The 17,569-nt window shown below is 42.3% G+C and overlaps 1 protein-coding gene across 3 annotated transcripts in view; it reads left to right on the top strand.

The window, feature by feature from the left end:
- Positions 1-17,569, top strand: part of PIK3R6 (phosphoinositide-3-kinase regulatory subunit 6) — a 73,327-nt gene that overhangs the window by 26,315 nt on the left and 29,443 nt on the right. For all 3 annotated transcript variants that reach the window (XR_016443944.1, XM_090060939.1, XM_090060938.1), the window contains exons 2-7: positions 1,903-2,035; positions 6,716-6,799; positions 10,054-10,145; positions 13,480-13,548; positions 14,822-14,954; positions 16,850-16,919. Coding sequence is in view for 2 of the 3 variants with exons in the window: in XM_090060939.1 (XP_089917065.1) it covers positions 2,023-2,035; positions 6,716-6,799; positions 10,054-10,145; positions 13,480-13,548; positions 14,822-14,954; positions 16,850-16,919 (461 nt within the window). In the remaining variant the exon portion in view is untranslated. The remainder of the gene's footprint in view (positions 1-1,902; positions 2,036-6,715; positions 6,800-10,053; positions 10,146-13,479; positions 13,549-14,821; positions 14,955-16,849; positions 16,920-17,569) is intronic.

Below are 17,569 nucleotides of genomic sequence, written 5' to 3'. Positions count from 1 at the left end.
ACTTCGGAAGAGCTTCGGAGCCACTTCAGAGATCCAGCCATAGGGTATAATGGGGAATCAGTTAAATATCTATACCTTTGTTGTTTTTTGTCTGATTTGGATGAAACTTGTAGGGGTGGTAGCCTCTGCTGAGAGCATGAAGCCTGCCAAGGTTCAAGAAGATAGGTGCAGGAGTTCGGGGGGAACTGCACCCCAAATTCTTGAAAGCAAAACTCATGTCACATGTATGTGTTACACCACAGGGGGGTGAAAACTGCAGGGATGGTGGCCCCTGCTGAGGCCACAAAGCCTGCCAAGTTTCAAGGAGATAGGTACAGGGGTTTGGAGAGAACTGCACCTCAAGCTGCTGACAGACAAAACTCGTGACGTAGATGACACCGTGTGTTAAGGTGCAGCCGGCTGAAAGCTGCAGGCCTGCTAGCCCGTGCTGTGGTCACGAAGCCTGCCAGCTGTCAAGGAGATCGGTGCAGAGCTTCTGCGGTCTGGGGCCCTGCACCCCTAGCTGCCTGCAGACAAAACTCATGCCATGGGTGCTTGTGGGACTAACTGTCCCTGTCTTGGGGCAGTTGATTGTCTGTATTGATTCTTTCCTCTCCTTAGCCTGGTTTTGTAGGTGTTAATCCTTGCTTATTAACTCATTAATAATCTAGTAGCTACTAATTCCCCCCAAAGCCCTGCACTGTTTTTCTTGAAACTTGGCAGGCTTCGTGGCCACACCAGGGGCCACCACCCCTGCAGTGTTCACCCCCCTGTGGTGTAACACATACACATGACATGAGTTTTGCTTTCAAGAATTTGGGGTCCAGTTTCCCCCAAACCCCTACACCGATCTTCTTGAAACTTGGCAGGCTTCATGCTCTCAGCAGAGGCTACCACCCCCCCCCCCCAAGTTTCATCCAAATCAGACAACAAACAACAAAGTTATAGATACTTCACTGATTCCCCATTATATCCTATGGCCAGATCTCCGAAGTGGCTCCAAAGCTTCAGTCACTGTTACTGAATTGAAGCAGGAAACCAGTCCAGAGCTTTGGATTGGAGCCCTGGCATCCGAAGCAGCCAGATCCAAAGCTGATTCAAATAGCTGCCTATTTGCAGTAGTACAGGCCTACTACTTGTACAGGGTGCAGCCTGCCCCTTTCAGGCATAATTCATGACATTTCCGATCCTAGAGGTACCAGTCCCTAAGTCCCATCTTTTAGTGGTTCCCTATTACCTTTAGAGTGAGATAGGGATCATGGGGCAAGGACTCTTGCAAAAAGTCCTCTTTTCCATTGAATGCCAGGGTGCTGAAACAAGCCCTGAGATCTTCCAAGGTTTTGAGGAGGTCCTGGGTAAAGAACCTGAAAGCTTGCAAATAAAGAAATTCCTTTACAACTATCTAACTATCTAATCTAATCAGCTATCTAATAAGAGCTATCTAATAAGAATATCGCAAGAGTTCTGACTGCTTTTGCCTTTAGACTAACACAGCTACAACCAATATCCCTGGTAAAGAACCAGCTTTCAGACAGGGTTCAGAAAGACCTCTTGGTGTGATTAAGTTAGGTTTCCAGCCATACTGTATGGGCAATGGCAGATCCAGTTCATCTCATACATCACTTCTCCATTATACCCATTTGATGGCCAGGAAGAATCATCACCAAGGGGCAGAGGGAAAGTCTGTGTTGATGACCTATTCAACCCCAGGTCTCTGCTGATGTTGGCAATAAAATAACAATTATGACCATGGTCTCCCTTGCAGGGTCTTGACTGTGGAGTCTGGCTGTCAGTATGCTTTGTAGCTGCCTGGGCAAGTGGTAGCTCCCTGGTTTTGCCCAACCTCCCTCTAGCTGTCACACCTTGGCAGGCCTGATTTCATTATCATCTTGAGACTCAACATGCCACACTCTTGTTTTGCAGGATAGACAGTGGACATAAGGCCATGCCTGGTAGGAGTGAGAAGCTGCCATCCACTCACCCAGCTGTGCAGGAAGCATTGCGACAGACAGAACAGTCCCCTGCTACAACCTTGGCGCATTCATGGAGAACACTGGTCTGTGATCACCTTTTGCTTGTGGGGGTGGGCAGGGAGGGACATTGCTTATGCCTGCCAAGCAGCCCTGTAGCCTTCATCATAGCAAGAGGCTTACTGAGATATAACTTCCCCAAATTATTAGGATGGATCTAGACCTTGCTACACCAGTATTTCAGAGGGGCTGAGCAGGTAGCTCATCCACCTGTTTCTCAAGAAGGCACAGGGAGGAAGGCTGATTGTATGGCTGGGCCTGGTAGTCCAGTGATCCATTTTTATTTTCAACACAGCCATCTCTCATCAGCTTTTTTGTGCCTTAGTTTTCCCATCTCCAAAACAAAGGTGTTATTTGCTGACCTAACCAAGGATGGTTAATATAGCTCTGCACAGAGAGGTAGCACAACTTGGATGCATAAAAATTAGGATTGAATTTTGCAAGGTGCTGTAGAGAGACAGTGTCAAAGCTTTCCTTCCCTGAAAAGCTTACAGACAAAACAAACCATTTTACAGATGGGAAAATGTGGCACAAAAAATTAAGTAACTTGCCAAAAGTCATACAGTAAACTTGTTCCAGAGGATGAACAAAACCTCTATTACCTCAAGCTAGTACAGTAGTTTCCCAGAAATTTTAATCTGGGCACAAAACCAAGCATGGCAAATTTCATTCATAGAAGAAAAATGTTAGCAAAGTGATAAGTAGCTGGAAAAGGCCTTATCAAATGCTATACACAATACCTGTAATTAAATAAGAACCCTATATAGTACAATTAGCATCTGGCTATTTGCTTTAAGGGTGCATAGAGTGCTGTAACTGGGCAAAGAAAAGAATAGTAGAAGGTACTATATAGAACTATATAGAACCCGCTGGCTTATTTTGGGTTTCCTTCTCTATCTTTATGATTAACCAGAAGACAAGCATAGCACTGCAGGTCATTCTAGTAGTTTTGGCAACTCGTCCATGTTCTTCATTGGAGATGTTCTTAATACAACTTGGTGAAACTTGAAATTTCCATTTTGTAGGAAATTTTGAAAATCAATAATGAAACAAAAAACCCCCAATATTTTTATCATTTCAAGTGTAATTGAAAATCAGAAAAAATATTTTGGAAATTTTAAATGTTGGAATTTTGAAAATTGACTTTTTACTCTAAATTTTACTTTATGAGTGTTTCCAAGTTATTATTTTATGTTATTTCAAGGGAAGTCAGCAATAACAACTAGTATGTCATATTATAACCTAGTATAAAAATTAAACTCTATTTTTTATTTGTAAAATAATTAAGGAGGGCTCCTACGTCATGCTGTTTGACACATTTTATCTTCCTTTCTAAGTCAAAATCTTTCTTGTTTGTATTGTAATAGAAGAGGTTAACACTTTGATCCACACAAGGAAATAATTTATTAAAATGCAAACAGAACATATTTTGATTTAGAAATAATTTTGAAGTAACATCTGACTTAAACAATTTAAAAAGAAAATGAAAAACAGCAGAATAGTTCAGCTATTGCATTATGTCCTAGTATGACATGGAACTATAGCTGAATATGCACAGCATGCCATCAAATGTGAAAAATAAGGGGTATAAAATGAAAAGACTATTCAGAATGAAAAATTTTCCACAATTCAAAATGTTCAAAAAAGAAAAATATTTAATTCCAAAATATATTAGAATAATAATACAATATAATAATAATGCAGTAATACAATATTTCCATAGTAATTTTGCTCAAGATTCCATTAAAAAAATCTTGTTTTAATGAAAGCTTTTCCTGATGCTAAACTCTTTGGGTGTGGTTGGATAGATTGATAATATTACCTTGGATTATAGGGTTGAAGGAACGTGTAAATTTAAAGCGTTTTGCTTCCTTCATCTTCTTTAAGAAGTGAAGGTGTTTGTGAAACTTCATGGCTGTATGCAAGAGATCTCTTCTTAGTAAATGGCTGTTATGTCTGAGTTGTTCTGGATGCTGCCATTTCGTTCTACAAGTCTGGTATCGATCTGTTCCTGGATGGCACAGGGCCACGTATGTCCCCTGCCAGCAGTGTTTCCTCTATGAACCTTTACAAGTGCATTTCTCTGGGAAATGTTTCCATTGCTATGTCGGTCCATACCTGAGGCTTACCCTCTGCTGACTGACGTGTACTCAAGCAGAGAATCAGTCCAAAAACCTATATACATACCTAAAGGGTTCCCTTCATACTTGAATATTTCCTCCTTCCTTCAGTGAGAAATAGACTAAGCTGTTTGGGGCAGGGATTGCTTTTTGTGCTGTTTTTGTATGGTGGGATCCTGGTCCACAACAAGTTGCCACAATTCAGACAGAATCTAGCCCTGATTCTCATTTACACTAAGCCCCTTCATGTTGACAGAGTATGTATGAACCCAGCCCATTATTATTGGCCATATTTTAGAGGTAAGAGTGCAAATATTTCAAGTAGAACTTTTGGGCAAACTATTTTTTCCTTACTTCCATACATCCCAGGAACAATTAAACTGATTTTATCCAAATCCCTACTCCTTCTAATTCACCTATGATGTAAGACCCAGCAATCAAAAAAAAAAAAGAAAGAAAGAAAGAAAAAGCAACCAACTAAACAGACAAACAAATATGTAGAGAAAGTTGGATAAATCATTTCTGATTTACTCTTAATAAAGTATTCTTCAATCAAAATGGGTATCTTCACAGGTTTTACTAAGCTGGTATAAGTCTGTGTTTTGAAAAGTCTTAAGATATGTGTTCCTCACTGTATTGTCCCCCATTCTACATGGTAAAGGATAAACTCATTTGTACAGAAATGCTGCTTTGGCATTTACTAACTCACCAGTTTCTTACCATGTATGAACCTTCTAACTGAAGTCAAGAAACCATAACATTTTCCTTTTTTACCATCTTAATCCAGTTCTTACAGACCTCCTGACCCATTTACAATTCCACTAAGCTGTCCTGGACTCCCATTCACCATTCCATAAAAACCATAAAGCACCTTTTGCTCTCCAAACCAGAAAGACCCTCAGCATCACCTTCCAGGTTTGATTCTGAGATCATAATACCCACCTATCACTATAAACTGTTTTCAGACTGACAACATCCAGACTGCGTGCTCTGGCCTTCGATCTTCAGAGAAGCTCATTTTTTTAGGAAGGCTATAAATCCAAAGGAGTCTTAAGCCAGTGATTAATTTAGGCATCTCTGAAGCATCAGGAAGTAGGGTCTGTGATACAGGAGTTCTGCAGGAGGGAATTCAAGTACAGCTGAACACAGGAGAAAGATGATAGGTAAATTAATACTAAAGGCAAGCGAAAAGGATGGTAAATTTTGGACTGGGTTGTGTGTTTGTGTGTGTATACATACGTGTGTGTGTAATCCTGAATAAAGTGGGAAAGTTACTTGCTCTCAGCTAGATAACAGTCCATGGCCAGATGTTTATTTCCAATTCTAAGAATTCCTGTAAAATTCTTAGCACTGGAAACATTGGTTTGGAGTTGGAGTGTGCCTGCATTTATAGCCTGCTTAGGAAACAGAGGTACTCTGGAAGTCAAACCAGTATGTACAGGGTGGATGTTGTCAGGCCAAAGATCGACTATCATGGTTACAGAACCACATCACTCACAGAAATAATGGTGATGGCAAAGTTATTTCTGGTTTGTAGAGCAGAAGGTGTTTTGTGTTATACATGGAATGGTTAATAGGAGGCAAGAAGGGATTTCATGGAAGAAAAGTAGATTTTGCTTGCGTGTAAATGGAGTTGGATGAGTCTGTGATCATATGTAGAGGATAAACAATGAAAATACTATGGTTTCCTGACCTCAGTCATGAGGTAGGAGGATTCATAAATGGAAGAAAAAAACCAAGAAACTCAATGTAGCTTGGTCTTCAAATGACTAGTAAGTGGGTGAGAGAGTTTTTACGTCATTAATTAGCAGATGGGGCAGAATGGTAAGGAACAAGGGTCTTAAATTTGAAATGCATTGGCTAGAAGGATGTCTCTTGGTATAGGTGTAAGGAACAGGGTTGGGAAGAGGCAGATAAAGTTCCTTGTTGAACCTTAAGTTTTCAGCATTTCAGATACCGAGGTTGTTAATGATAGCAATCTAAACTAATGCTCTCTCTGTTCCTAGAATGAGTGTACACACTGTTAACTGTCTCAGCATCAGTGCTGATTCCTTTGGCAGTATCTTTATTCCCTATTCTACACACAAATTTTGACTAGTTATCAAGATGGTACTTCATATTATGGCTCAAATCTTTACCTGCTGTAAATAGGCATCACTCCATTATAATACTAGAGTTTAAAGAAGTTTCTATTGTTCTATAGACTATCTGCTACTGAATCACTTCTTCCTAAAGACACTCAAAAACACAAACAGTCATCTGCAGAATTTGTGTTGCCTCCGTTTCCATACCTTCCCTCTGCTAAATCAGGGAATTCACTATCAAGCATTTAGCAGCACAGCTGTAGTAGCCCAGTTCTAAATATTTTGGTCTTAATCTACAGGGATCCGTACAAGTGCTCTGCCATTCTGATGTGACCTTTTTAACATTGGAAAACATTTGCTCTATCCTAAATGAAAGTGATAAAAGTATAAGTGCTTTGCCTATATGCAGTGAATACATCTCTCCTGAACCCCAGGCTGTACAACTGGTGAAAGAACAGCGGAGCTGCCTTGGCTCACATCATTTTCCTCCTCTCTATGTTAGAGGCTGAGTCAGACATTCTCCGCAGCGTGCATGCCCTGCTTCGAGAACTCGATGGACACCACCCTGCCTTCCAGAATGAGCGAGGTAAGATAGGCCCTCTTTCTGTACAGCTACCAGCTACCTAGTGCTGTTTTTTTTGTCTTAGAATATCTTAGAGTCAACTGTTTTTGGTTTTATTTGGTCCCACTGACCCTATAACATCCAGGTGTTCTATTCTACTCTGACCAAGTTGGGGTAGATGATATGGAAAGCTCTTATCTCCTCAATACGTTGATCGTGCATTGCTGGACTTGTTCCCAGAAACACCAAAAGTTTTGACCAACCCCTGATTCTGAACAAGACTTTTCCCCACAGAAATTAGAAATCTAATCTCTTTTCTTTCCAGAGTCTCCCAAATTCTGATCGCTCTGTAACCAGAAAGATATAATGATTAGATGAGGAGACTGAGTAACAGTTCAGAGCTTCATTCCCAGCTCTGCCACTGATTTACTGTATGACATTCAATAACTCACGTTTCTGTGACTCAGTTTCCCTATTAGTTTACCTCCAAGTGGGTTAATATTCTTCTTGATTAAGTGTTTTGGGCTCCCCAAATCAATAAGGTAATTTTAAGTGCCTTGTATCATTGGTCTGCAGGGTGAAGCCTTGCGCTGTCAATCAAATAACTGCACTCTAGAGTCCTGGGAAAATTAATTCATAAAAAAAGATGGATTTTACTTGGAACTTCCAGAATACTTTACAGTTAATTGAAATTAGATTTTATCTCACCCAATTCTTAATGTTTGAAAAACTAATATGCATGGATTTTATACCCCTTATTCCTGTGCTGCATTCTGGGAACAGCAGCAACAACATCTGCCTGCCCCAGACAGGCAAGCAAATCTCTATGGAAGTGTAATAATAACCCTCACACCTTTTCTAGAACCTTTATCACAGGATCTCAAAGGCTTTTCTTCACACGTCACCACTGCCTTTGGAGGGGGAGGAGGAGGAGGAGAGGAACATTAGCTTCCTTTTTAACAGAAGGCTAAAAAGAGCTTGAAGTCTGGGGAACTTGCTCATGGTTATGAAGTGAGCGAGAAGCAGAATCAGGCATCCTGATTTGTGGGACACTGAATTATTCACCAGGCCATGGGCTAAATTGTGATGTGAGAACTGACCACAAGTGAGAACTAAAGTCATCAGAGTTGCTCCAGTGAGAGAGCTAACGTGAGAGAGAGCAGAACTTAGCCCACATATGCCACAGCTAATAATTCCCAGCTTCTTACAGTATACCTTCCACAGGCAATTTGCACAATGTACCCTAGGAGTTTCATTTAGGACATACCTACATTGTAGTCAGAAGTGTGCAGCAAGACTTGGCATGCTAACACTAGCCTTGACTTCACTAGGATGGACAACAGCAGTGGACATGTAGAAGCATGGGCAGAACAAACCCACAAGAGAGCCTGAAGTTGCTATCCCACCTGAAATCTGTGCCACATCTTCAGTGCTTTTGCTACCTGTGCTAGCCAGATTAAAATTTGTGCTCACCTGTGCTGAATCACACCTTTGATTTCAGTGAAGACATATTCTAAAAGTCACTCCAAACAATTAAGTGCAATTCTGTCACTAAATTGTCCACAGAACACATACATAAGGTGCACAAAGGCTGTGGCTACACAACCTAACCACAATCAGATGTGTGGGTGCCTACACTTTGTGCTATCCAGGGTCTTGTTGAAACATGCCACCCATAGTGTTCTTAGAACTGAACATATTTCCATTCCTTTTGTCTTTATAGCAGAAGCTGCTTGTGGCAGCCCAGCTGGTGTTCTGGGATGGGGTCCTACATACTGGATCCTGTTCTGTGTAGAAAAGGCTGTGGTTGTTGCTGCTGCTGCTGCTGAACATTAAAAAACAAGGGCTGTCAGTGCACACTGAGTTATTCAACGTCTTAGGCAGGGCCTGGTGGGCAGACTGTTTTTGAGATGCTTTTTCTTTAAGTCTTTCATTGCCAGCAAACCCACAACATCAGAGAGCAGTTTCAGTGCAGTGATTTTTATCCTGGAGATGGTGGTAAGCAGATCTAATTGACCAGCCAAAGAGAGTTATTGGTCCAAAAGAGATGAAGGTGGAAATTTCATGTTATGCAAAGTAATGCACCCATAATAGCAAACGGGTCATTGTGAATGGGGAGCATATTAGGACTGATCCCCCCGCACTTCTGCTTTGGATCAACTCACCAGGAGCATGGACTCAATGCAGGAAAGTAGCATACTCTTTCCTGGTTTCTCTCTGGGTTGGCTTAGCATTCATTTAAAAATCAGGATTGAAGCAGTTGTACCAAGGGGAAGTTGTTGTCGCATGGGGCATGTCTATTTGGCATTTGCCCTTCCCCTCCCATTCTCAGTGCTACTCTTAGGTTTTTCCAAGGCAGACCAACTGAGCTAAACTCTAGAGTGTGCACTCCAAGCCAGACCAAGCCACCTACTCCACTAATTACAGGTCTTTGTGCCAGTAGGAGTGAGTGGGTAGAGCTTTGTCACTAGTAGACCCAAGGCCAGCAGAGAAACCATATAAATATGCACAGGGTTTTTATTTGTCTGCAGTGTTTTGCTGTCTCTTTTTAAGTCTCACAACATTTAGCATTTTCATCAGACCCCCAGCTCCTAGTAGCAAGAGACTGATATCTTCTTCTTTCCCACCCATCTGAACCCTGCCATTCCCTATTGTATTACAATTATTTTCTACCTTTCATGCTTGTGGAGATATACTTAAACATGTAACAAGTGCAGCCAAAACATTCGGGAGTCAGCTGGCAAATACAAAAACCAAACATTTGGCACTGGTTTACAAATCATCAGGTTTTTAGAACCGCCTTGATTTTTTAGGACCTGATTCATGATTCCTGAATGCTTGGGGTTTGACAGTCTTTCACTACCTTGAGGCTTTGCATTGTGAATAGTGCTCAAGCCTTCACATACATTCACACCAAGTGCTGCTAGAGAGAAGGCAATGGCTCAGAGATCGTTGCTCACATCTCTTCCATGGAAGAGTAGATAAATGTAATGAGTGTAGGGGAGAGTCTTCTGGTGGAGCCCTATGCCCTGTAACACCCCATCAGTGTGCTCAGGGTGGCATGACTTACCTAACGTGGAAAATGCACCAATTGTACAGGCTTTTCTGCATAAGGAAATAGATTGGCATACCTATGCTACTGCCATATACCTAATCTGGACTTTCTAATTCTGGAAGAAGAACCCCGATCCCCATACTCTTAGTCTTTAGTTTGGTTAGAATGTGCTCACTTCTTAACATCACTTCCTAGCCCCTTTTTCCTTTTTTTGGCTTCACAGGGATGTTGCGATGGACCTTGCATAAAAAAACTGACCGGAATCCTGGGAACAGCACCATCTTGGCTAAAATCCTTGTGAAGGAGCTGGAAAGGGTAAACATCATCTTCAGCGATGTCTTCCAATAGGTCCAGATACCCGTTAAGCTTGTGTCTTTGAAATGGTTTTCACTGGCATAGTGGTTAGGCTTCTGCATCTGAAGTGGTTTTTACTCACTGTTCTAGGCAGTGCTGTGGAGGAACACCATAGTGGTCTCTGGAGACTGCAGAGACATTATCGTAACCTCCAAGTACCACTGTCACGGTCATCAGTCTGGTTCCCTCTGTACAAGCCAGCGGGTAGGCTCCCTTGAAAAACGTCAATGTTAAAACTGCTTGGCAAATGGACCTTCTATCCCCACGCTCAAGGAGAATTTTGATAAAACTGAAAAAAATAGCTTAAGAACGGTTACAGAGCATTTTGGCAAGAACTAAAACAGAACAAAATAAACCCCCAGATATTTAAATTCTGAACTGCTGCAGTGCTTCATGGGAGTTACAGTTCAGGTATCTCCTATTCCAGTTCCTTGTGGATGATGCGTCTTCTTTTGGATCGTGGTACACCACAGTCCCTTCTCATAGTAAGGTGAAACAGTTACATAAATGGAAGTCCTTGGCAAAGGTATATTATGGGAGATCCAAGCTACATGGGGAACTTGGATCATAAAGAAGAACTGTATTCTAGGATTCCAGACTCCTACAAGGCACCATAGGCAGGATATGTGGAGTTTGAGTCATTTGGCTTTTGGATGGACAATTGAAATTTTATATGGAATGCAGAGTAGACCATTATCTGGGGGGAAAAATCTGTTTTGTTGAAAATCCAACTTTTCATTGATAAATGGTTGGCACAGACAGTGCAGGCATCCACAAGTAAATAATGTCCCAGGGATGGGAGGAGGCAGGGGAACCCCTGAAGGGCAGGTAGGGAGCCCTGGGGGGCAGAAGGGAAGCCCAGAATGGGAATGGGGGAATCTTATTTTTTGGTCTTTTAGGTCCCCGCTGCCTGTAGTATGACTGCTCCAAACGCAAGCTATACAGTACTAACACCAACCAAAATTTGTGCAGCTCACAGCGTAAAGCTTAAATCCAGGACCTTTTCATGGTAAAGCACAAGTCCCTGCTGTGTGAAAAAAAATAATTCCTCCTTGTGCAGGCTTTGTAGTTGCTGAGGCCAGCTACTAAAGAGAGACATCAGTACTTGCACATTGGAAACTGTATTCCCCCAGCCTTTCAAGATAGAAAAAGATCTCATAGGTTTATTCTGGAAAACTTTCTGTACTTTGAAATCTGGCCAACACCAGGATTACCAACCCCCCAGTCAAGGATCAGAGGCACAAGGCATCTGCTGCATCACAGTGTTGGCCCTGTTCTTGATGCCTTGCAATAGCTGACACAGCACTTAGCAAGCCAGCAAATTCCAGCTCAGTGTGCATTCTGTTTCTGGTGTTCAGTTGCTAAAAATAGTTGTTTTCCAAACAAATATTTCAACTAAAAATACATTTTCATCAGCATTTCCTTTTAAGAAGAGCTAATTTCCTGCTCAGCTCTATTACAAATAATTTCATCCAAAGATATATTTGGATAAGATCACTAAGTTTTACTGTTCAGTTACAGGCAAATGGATTTCTATTCCTAGGCAATGCTAGACCTGTTAAATGAAGCCCCTTTAAGCCCTTAACACAATATAATTAGTGCTGTAGCACACTTTTAACTATGGCTGCGCAGTGGATATGCACACATTCCAAGTCTGTGTCAATGTTCAGTGCCAGGCAGAAATGCTAAATGACACTAGGATACATAATGGGGAAAAAAATCCATCTGTAATGAGGTCACTGCTCCAGCACCCTGTCATAGCAGGACAGCAGTGTTTCCTGCCATTCTGATGGCTTACTGTTAAGACCTGTTCCCAGGTCACCCCAACAGTTCATCCCCTCCTTCCCTTCCTGGGTGACAGAGACCAAAGTCACGGCCACAAAACAAATATAAAATTAAGGTGTCTGTCCCAGCTGGGCTTGGTTTTCAGCCCTTTTGAGGCTTCTTAGCGGATTGTCAACCCAATAAATTATTTTTACTGACAATCTGAATGTATTTTTTTTACTAACAGAGAAACTTTTTTTACTGATATGTGTTTTTCTGTCAGTAATTAAAAAAACCCTTGGGTGGGCATCCCTGTGTGATTGCAGAAGTAGTTTTATACCCTGATGCCCCCACCACAGGAGTCCCCTACTCAACCCATACCCTGACATCCCTGAATACACTCTGCACCATCCTACCCTTCCAGCCTGTCCCCCCAGCCTGATCTCCACCATTCCTGCTCTCCTTGTCCCAGCACAGACCCCCACTCATTGCTTTTCTCCTCCTATTCTGGAACTCCATCCCATCTCCAGCACTCCTCTCCCTGTACTTGCAGTGTGAACAGCTGCTATAGGCAGAAGACAGGCATAGACACACAGCAGCATCACATAGCTAGAGCCAGGGCAGGGGTTTAGCAGGCCCTAATAAAGGGGTTCCATATGTGCAGGGTGCTGTGCTCCCATTCAGATAGCAAGTGGCATTGCTATGCTCTGTATTTCAACCTGGCTCTATATTTTTACAGAGGGGGAAAATGTTTTTATGGGTTTTTACAGAAAGGAATGTTTAGGGTTTGTTTTTTTCCCAGTGTGTCCATAAATTTATGAATAGTTGACAACCCGGCAACTTCTTAAACTTAGCTCTGAGACCCAGCAGGCATCCCTCCATGGCTCTCTTAACAATCATCAGCTTCTTACCAGCCAGTCCTGTTCAGTTCTTGCTTATAATCAAGCTTTCCTTCCCAAGCAAAAATAATTAATCTATGCTCCTTACTAGCCACCGCCAATCAATTGAACAATCTTCATTTTATCTCCTTCCCACAGACCCATCACTGCCCCCTAAGTGCAGGTAATTAATGGTACTCACCACGGTGTGTTAACCCTTTCCAGCCCATGTAAGATCTGTATATAGCATCATACAGTATTTAAGCAATTAAGAATCTATAAAATATGCCTAGTGATGGGAGCTCAGTGAATAAAAGACATGTGGAGCTCTGTGGCTTTCCTGGGTTTCTAGGGAACTGAGAAAACAAAGCTTGTGGCCAGTAGCTTCAATCCGGACTGAAAAGGAAGGGCAGCCAAATGTCTTGTACCTTTGCCAACATCTCACCAGAGGCATAAGAGTTTTAATTTGTTTGGCCTGAACAGACAGGACCCAACATTTCCATTTAAAAGCCACCCACCACACCTCACAAGAACAGAGAGTGCTTGGTATTTCCAACTGCTTTTCTCTGATTCAGCACTGCTCAGCTGCCTTTCCAGTCTGCTAATCACTGAACTGAAGAAGCTTTACTTAATTGTTGTTTTTGGTTTTGCAGGCAGAAAGAGGAGATTATAGACATTATATCATCCCCCTGCTCCATACGCTGATGTATACACTAATAAAGGTAAGATCTGCAGATAATACCACTGAATCCAGAGACATCCCAAGCTATGGGCTCTGGTCATGATACCACTATTAGTCTCATTCCTAAATAACATTTCTAAATAAGCATTCAGTCGGCCACACTATACCCATTTTTTGTGCTGACATTCACAAGTGCCTGCAACAGACGGTGCTCAGAAGCACTACAGCTGTGCTGTGCTGACAGATTGGTGTTTATGCAGGAACCTAGTATTTCCCATTTTTGTGTGTTTGAAGTCTCAGCTTTAACTACACAGGATGTGATATATATAGAGTGAGAGAGGATTTGTAAAGTCACCTAGGGCCAATTTTTTAAAGATAGTTAGATGCCTAAATATTCAAGTAGGTGCTGAGGTTTTCAGAAATGTCTAGCTGCCTAAATGCCTTTAAAAATCTGCCCCAGTCTGTATCCCTGCACGAGTATTTCTAGATTTCTGTAGAATCTCTGTTATTTCTGTCTTAGGGTCTAGTTCACCCCACTGACTTCAGGGTGGCATCTGTTTGAATCAAGGCAGAATGTGGTGATAGGTTTAAAGATAGTAACTGCCAGAAGACCGGATGATGGCTGTAGGGGTGCTTAGGAGGCCATGCAGATATGCTGGAGAGGCTCTACCAGGGGCAGGGCACCACAGACAGAAAGGAAAAGAGGGAGACTGGGACCAGGTGCAACTAAGGGGGTTAGAGCCTGAGCCTGAAGAAAAGGGAAGGCTGGGACCAAGAAGCTGGGTCAGAGCAAGTGGGCCCAGGCTAGAGGCCTACAGCCAGAGAAACCTGCAGGCTGAGGCCCAGAGGGCTGAAGTCTGTACAGGGGAGTGAAGTACAACTGAGTGACACCTGCAAGGCATGGGCATGGCTATAGGAGAGGACAGAGACCATGATTAGAGCCCCTAAGGCTGGATTAGAGCCACTAGGGTCATGAGCTGAGACTGCTAAATTTGAGTTATGTCCACAGGGTGTGAGTAGTTCCAACTGGGGTATAAGCTACCTGCAGAAGATGGGCAAAGTCTTGCTAGAGGACAGAGGGCACAAAGGGCAGAGATAGAGTGAGCCTGCTAGGCACCAAGGACATCACTCTAGGACTCAGGGGCAGCCTCCCAATCAGCATGGCAGGAAGGATAAAAAAGATGGTGTTATACAGAGAACCTGGAGTCGGGTCAGGACTAGGGTGGTTCACAGGGGGAGTCACAGCAGCCCTCAGGGCCTGTCCTGCCACAGTCTCCAATAGGATCTCATTAACCATTTCTTTCCAATGCCAGGCTCCGTGCTTTTCAGATGATCTCTATGGAAGAATATATGATTTCTGCAAGAAGCTATTAACCCTGCCCAAGCCCTACTGCACCATTGGCCTGGACTATGCTTGTCGGTTAAAAACAGAAAGGGTAGCACCAGGTTAGTGTATTTCATGTTCTTTTCTGTGGAGCATATAGCTATGGAATCTCATTATTTTGTAATGATTACCTAAACAGAAGTATAGGTCCAGAGATGTGATAGGCATTCCCCATGTGCCACATACCTTTACCCTTCTGTAGGTGTGCCTGCAGAGGGAATGAACGTACACCATGCTAGCTTGCTATTATCACTTGTGCTAAATGCATAGCATCTGACAAAGTAGGCTGTTGCCTACAAAAGCTTGTTCATTCCCAAACAAGTCAGTCTCTAAGGTGCCACCCTGCCTTGCCTTCTACCTGACTTCAGACTAACGTGGCTAACTACCTCTCTTTAAATAAAGATATGATGGCATGTACTTAAGCACAGGTTTTACTAGTCCACTGAGGACCCTGATTCATACACTGTTTGTTTACCCTTGCCAAAATGTCTGTTGCTATGTTTTAGGGTTGTTGGTTGTAGCTGTGTTGGTCTAAGGACATAGGCAGACAAAGTTCTTTGGGTAGATGTAATATCTTTTACTAAACCAAGCAAATAGTTGGAAAAATTGCTCTTTGCAAGCTTTTGGACACAAACTCCCTTCTTCAGGCACAGGGAACAAACTGTCACTATGTTGTCATTAGTACTGTTACCTAGGATAGGTAGATTAAAGCTAGGACTATGCCTCCCTGTGTTACAATTGCATTTTGTTTGCTGTGTAGATATACCTTAGGGGCTCTGTTTTGGGGCAGAGACAATTCCTATTTTATTTCTCAAAGGTCTGTAGCCTGTTACATGGGAAAGAAACACACTGTACTTTTTCTCATGGAAATTTCAAGCTGGACTTATGTGGGAGAATGGATACAAGTACTCTGACTGCATAGGAAAGAGAAGACTCATGCACAGAAACATCCCTCCATGTCTGTGAGGAGTCCTAGTGATAGGCCTGGACTATTTTATACTAGGCTCAGTACAAACCCAGAACAAAAAGATGGTCCCTGCCCAAAGAGCTTGCAGTCTAAACAAACTAGACCAATTTTGAAAAAAGGAATTTATTTCATGGGCAACTGTAGCATGAAGAAAAATGGTTTCCCCAGCGTCACTGGAGGGTGGAATGGTAAAACCAGAAACTGAACTGGATCTGCTTGGACTGATGAAACACTGTATTTTTAGTTTCCTCTATCTTAAGTTTTTAAAGCTCTTAGTATTTATAGGACTTTTGCCATTTTGGCAGGGCACCACCCAGACCCTATGACATCTGAGAAGATAAGGATGTATTAGTTCCATATTAACAGAAGCACAGAGGTACATAGTGTCAGGTGACAAGCCAAGGACAGAACACAAATCACATGAGTCCTGATCCAGAGCTCTCATCACAAGACCACGCTTCCTTGGCACCATCTGAACAGAGCTAGGATCTTTGGTCAGGTTTTCCCCATGTCCAGGAACCCTGTGCTTTCATTTGACACCCAAGCAATGTGGGTATAGAACAGTGGTATCCCAAGGTGATGCATTTACACCCATTTTCCATTGGTGCGAATGGTGTTACAAGGTGTGGGTTAAGAGAGAATCAGGCCCAAAGGGTAGGGTATTAAAACCTGCCCCGGCTTCTTTGTACAATTTCACACCTTACCTCATACTCCATCAAAGAAAGGAGAAATACAGGAAATGTATAGAAAGGATTCTCCCTAAATAGAAGACATTTTCCATCAGGGCTTTCTTTAGATTGTACTATCTTTATCCTTGGTTGTGCTAAACTATATATCTGATCCTCATCTCTACACACTAGCTCCATTGACTTAGTAGAGTTACTCTTAAGCTATACTGGTATAAATGAAAGAAGGATCAGGCCTCTTGTTTTCAAATGTTACTGCTTGTTCACTGATTGCCTGGTATATCTGTCTTTTTTTTTTTGCTAGGAGTGTTATACCAAAGAATGGTTATTTCCGAACAAAGTCTTAGAAGTGACCCGTATCCTTATCAGGAGAAGTAAGTGTTGTCGGTTCTAGTGAGACTTTTAATGACATTGTAGTCTGGCAGGACAAAAAAATGATCATTCACTGAATACTGAACATAGACTGCAATGGCATTTTTCAGTGCTATCAGAAAGCTAACCACTGTCAGAACAAGACTTGAGCAAAGTCTAATCCCGACTACTGGTGCTGTGAGGCAGAACACGATACATTTTGATGGTGCTTTATGGTTAGTTAAAATCAACTTTGTGTCAGGAAGGGAGAGGCTTGCTGAGTATTTTGGCTTCTTTTCATGGCTCCAGTAGGCAGGTAGCTTTCCCATGCTGGAAAGAAGGGGCATCTAGTCAAAGGAAGTGCCTGTAATAATTATTTCTTGAGCAGAATGATGCAGATGCTGACTATTCCTTTCAATCTGAGGACGAGAGTAATGACTGTAGGTCAGATACAGCCCTTAAATAGCATGATGATTTCACTCGGGCTGTACTCATTACATCAGCAGACAAACCCACCAAAAGCAATCGTCTGCCTGGTTTAGCTTCTTGTTCCAAATAGGGGCCCTGCTGGCCTCCTCAGAGAGATTTCATTTCTCAGCTGTGCAGTATTCTACCACAGGGTGAATTTCTTTCTGATTGGCATATCAAGCATTAGAGCATGACAATGGCAGTG

Source organism: Crocodylus siamensis, chromosome 8 (assembly GCF_052110815.1).
Source record: "Crocodylus siamensis isolate JL-2025a chromosome 8, ASM5211081v1, whole genome shotgun sequence".
Lineage (NCBI taxonomy): Eukaryota > Metazoa > Chordata > Crocodylia > Crocodylidae > Crocodylus > Crocodylus siamensis.
Note: the sequence above shows the minus strand (reverse complement) of the source record. Positions and strands in the feature narration are given on the sequence as shown.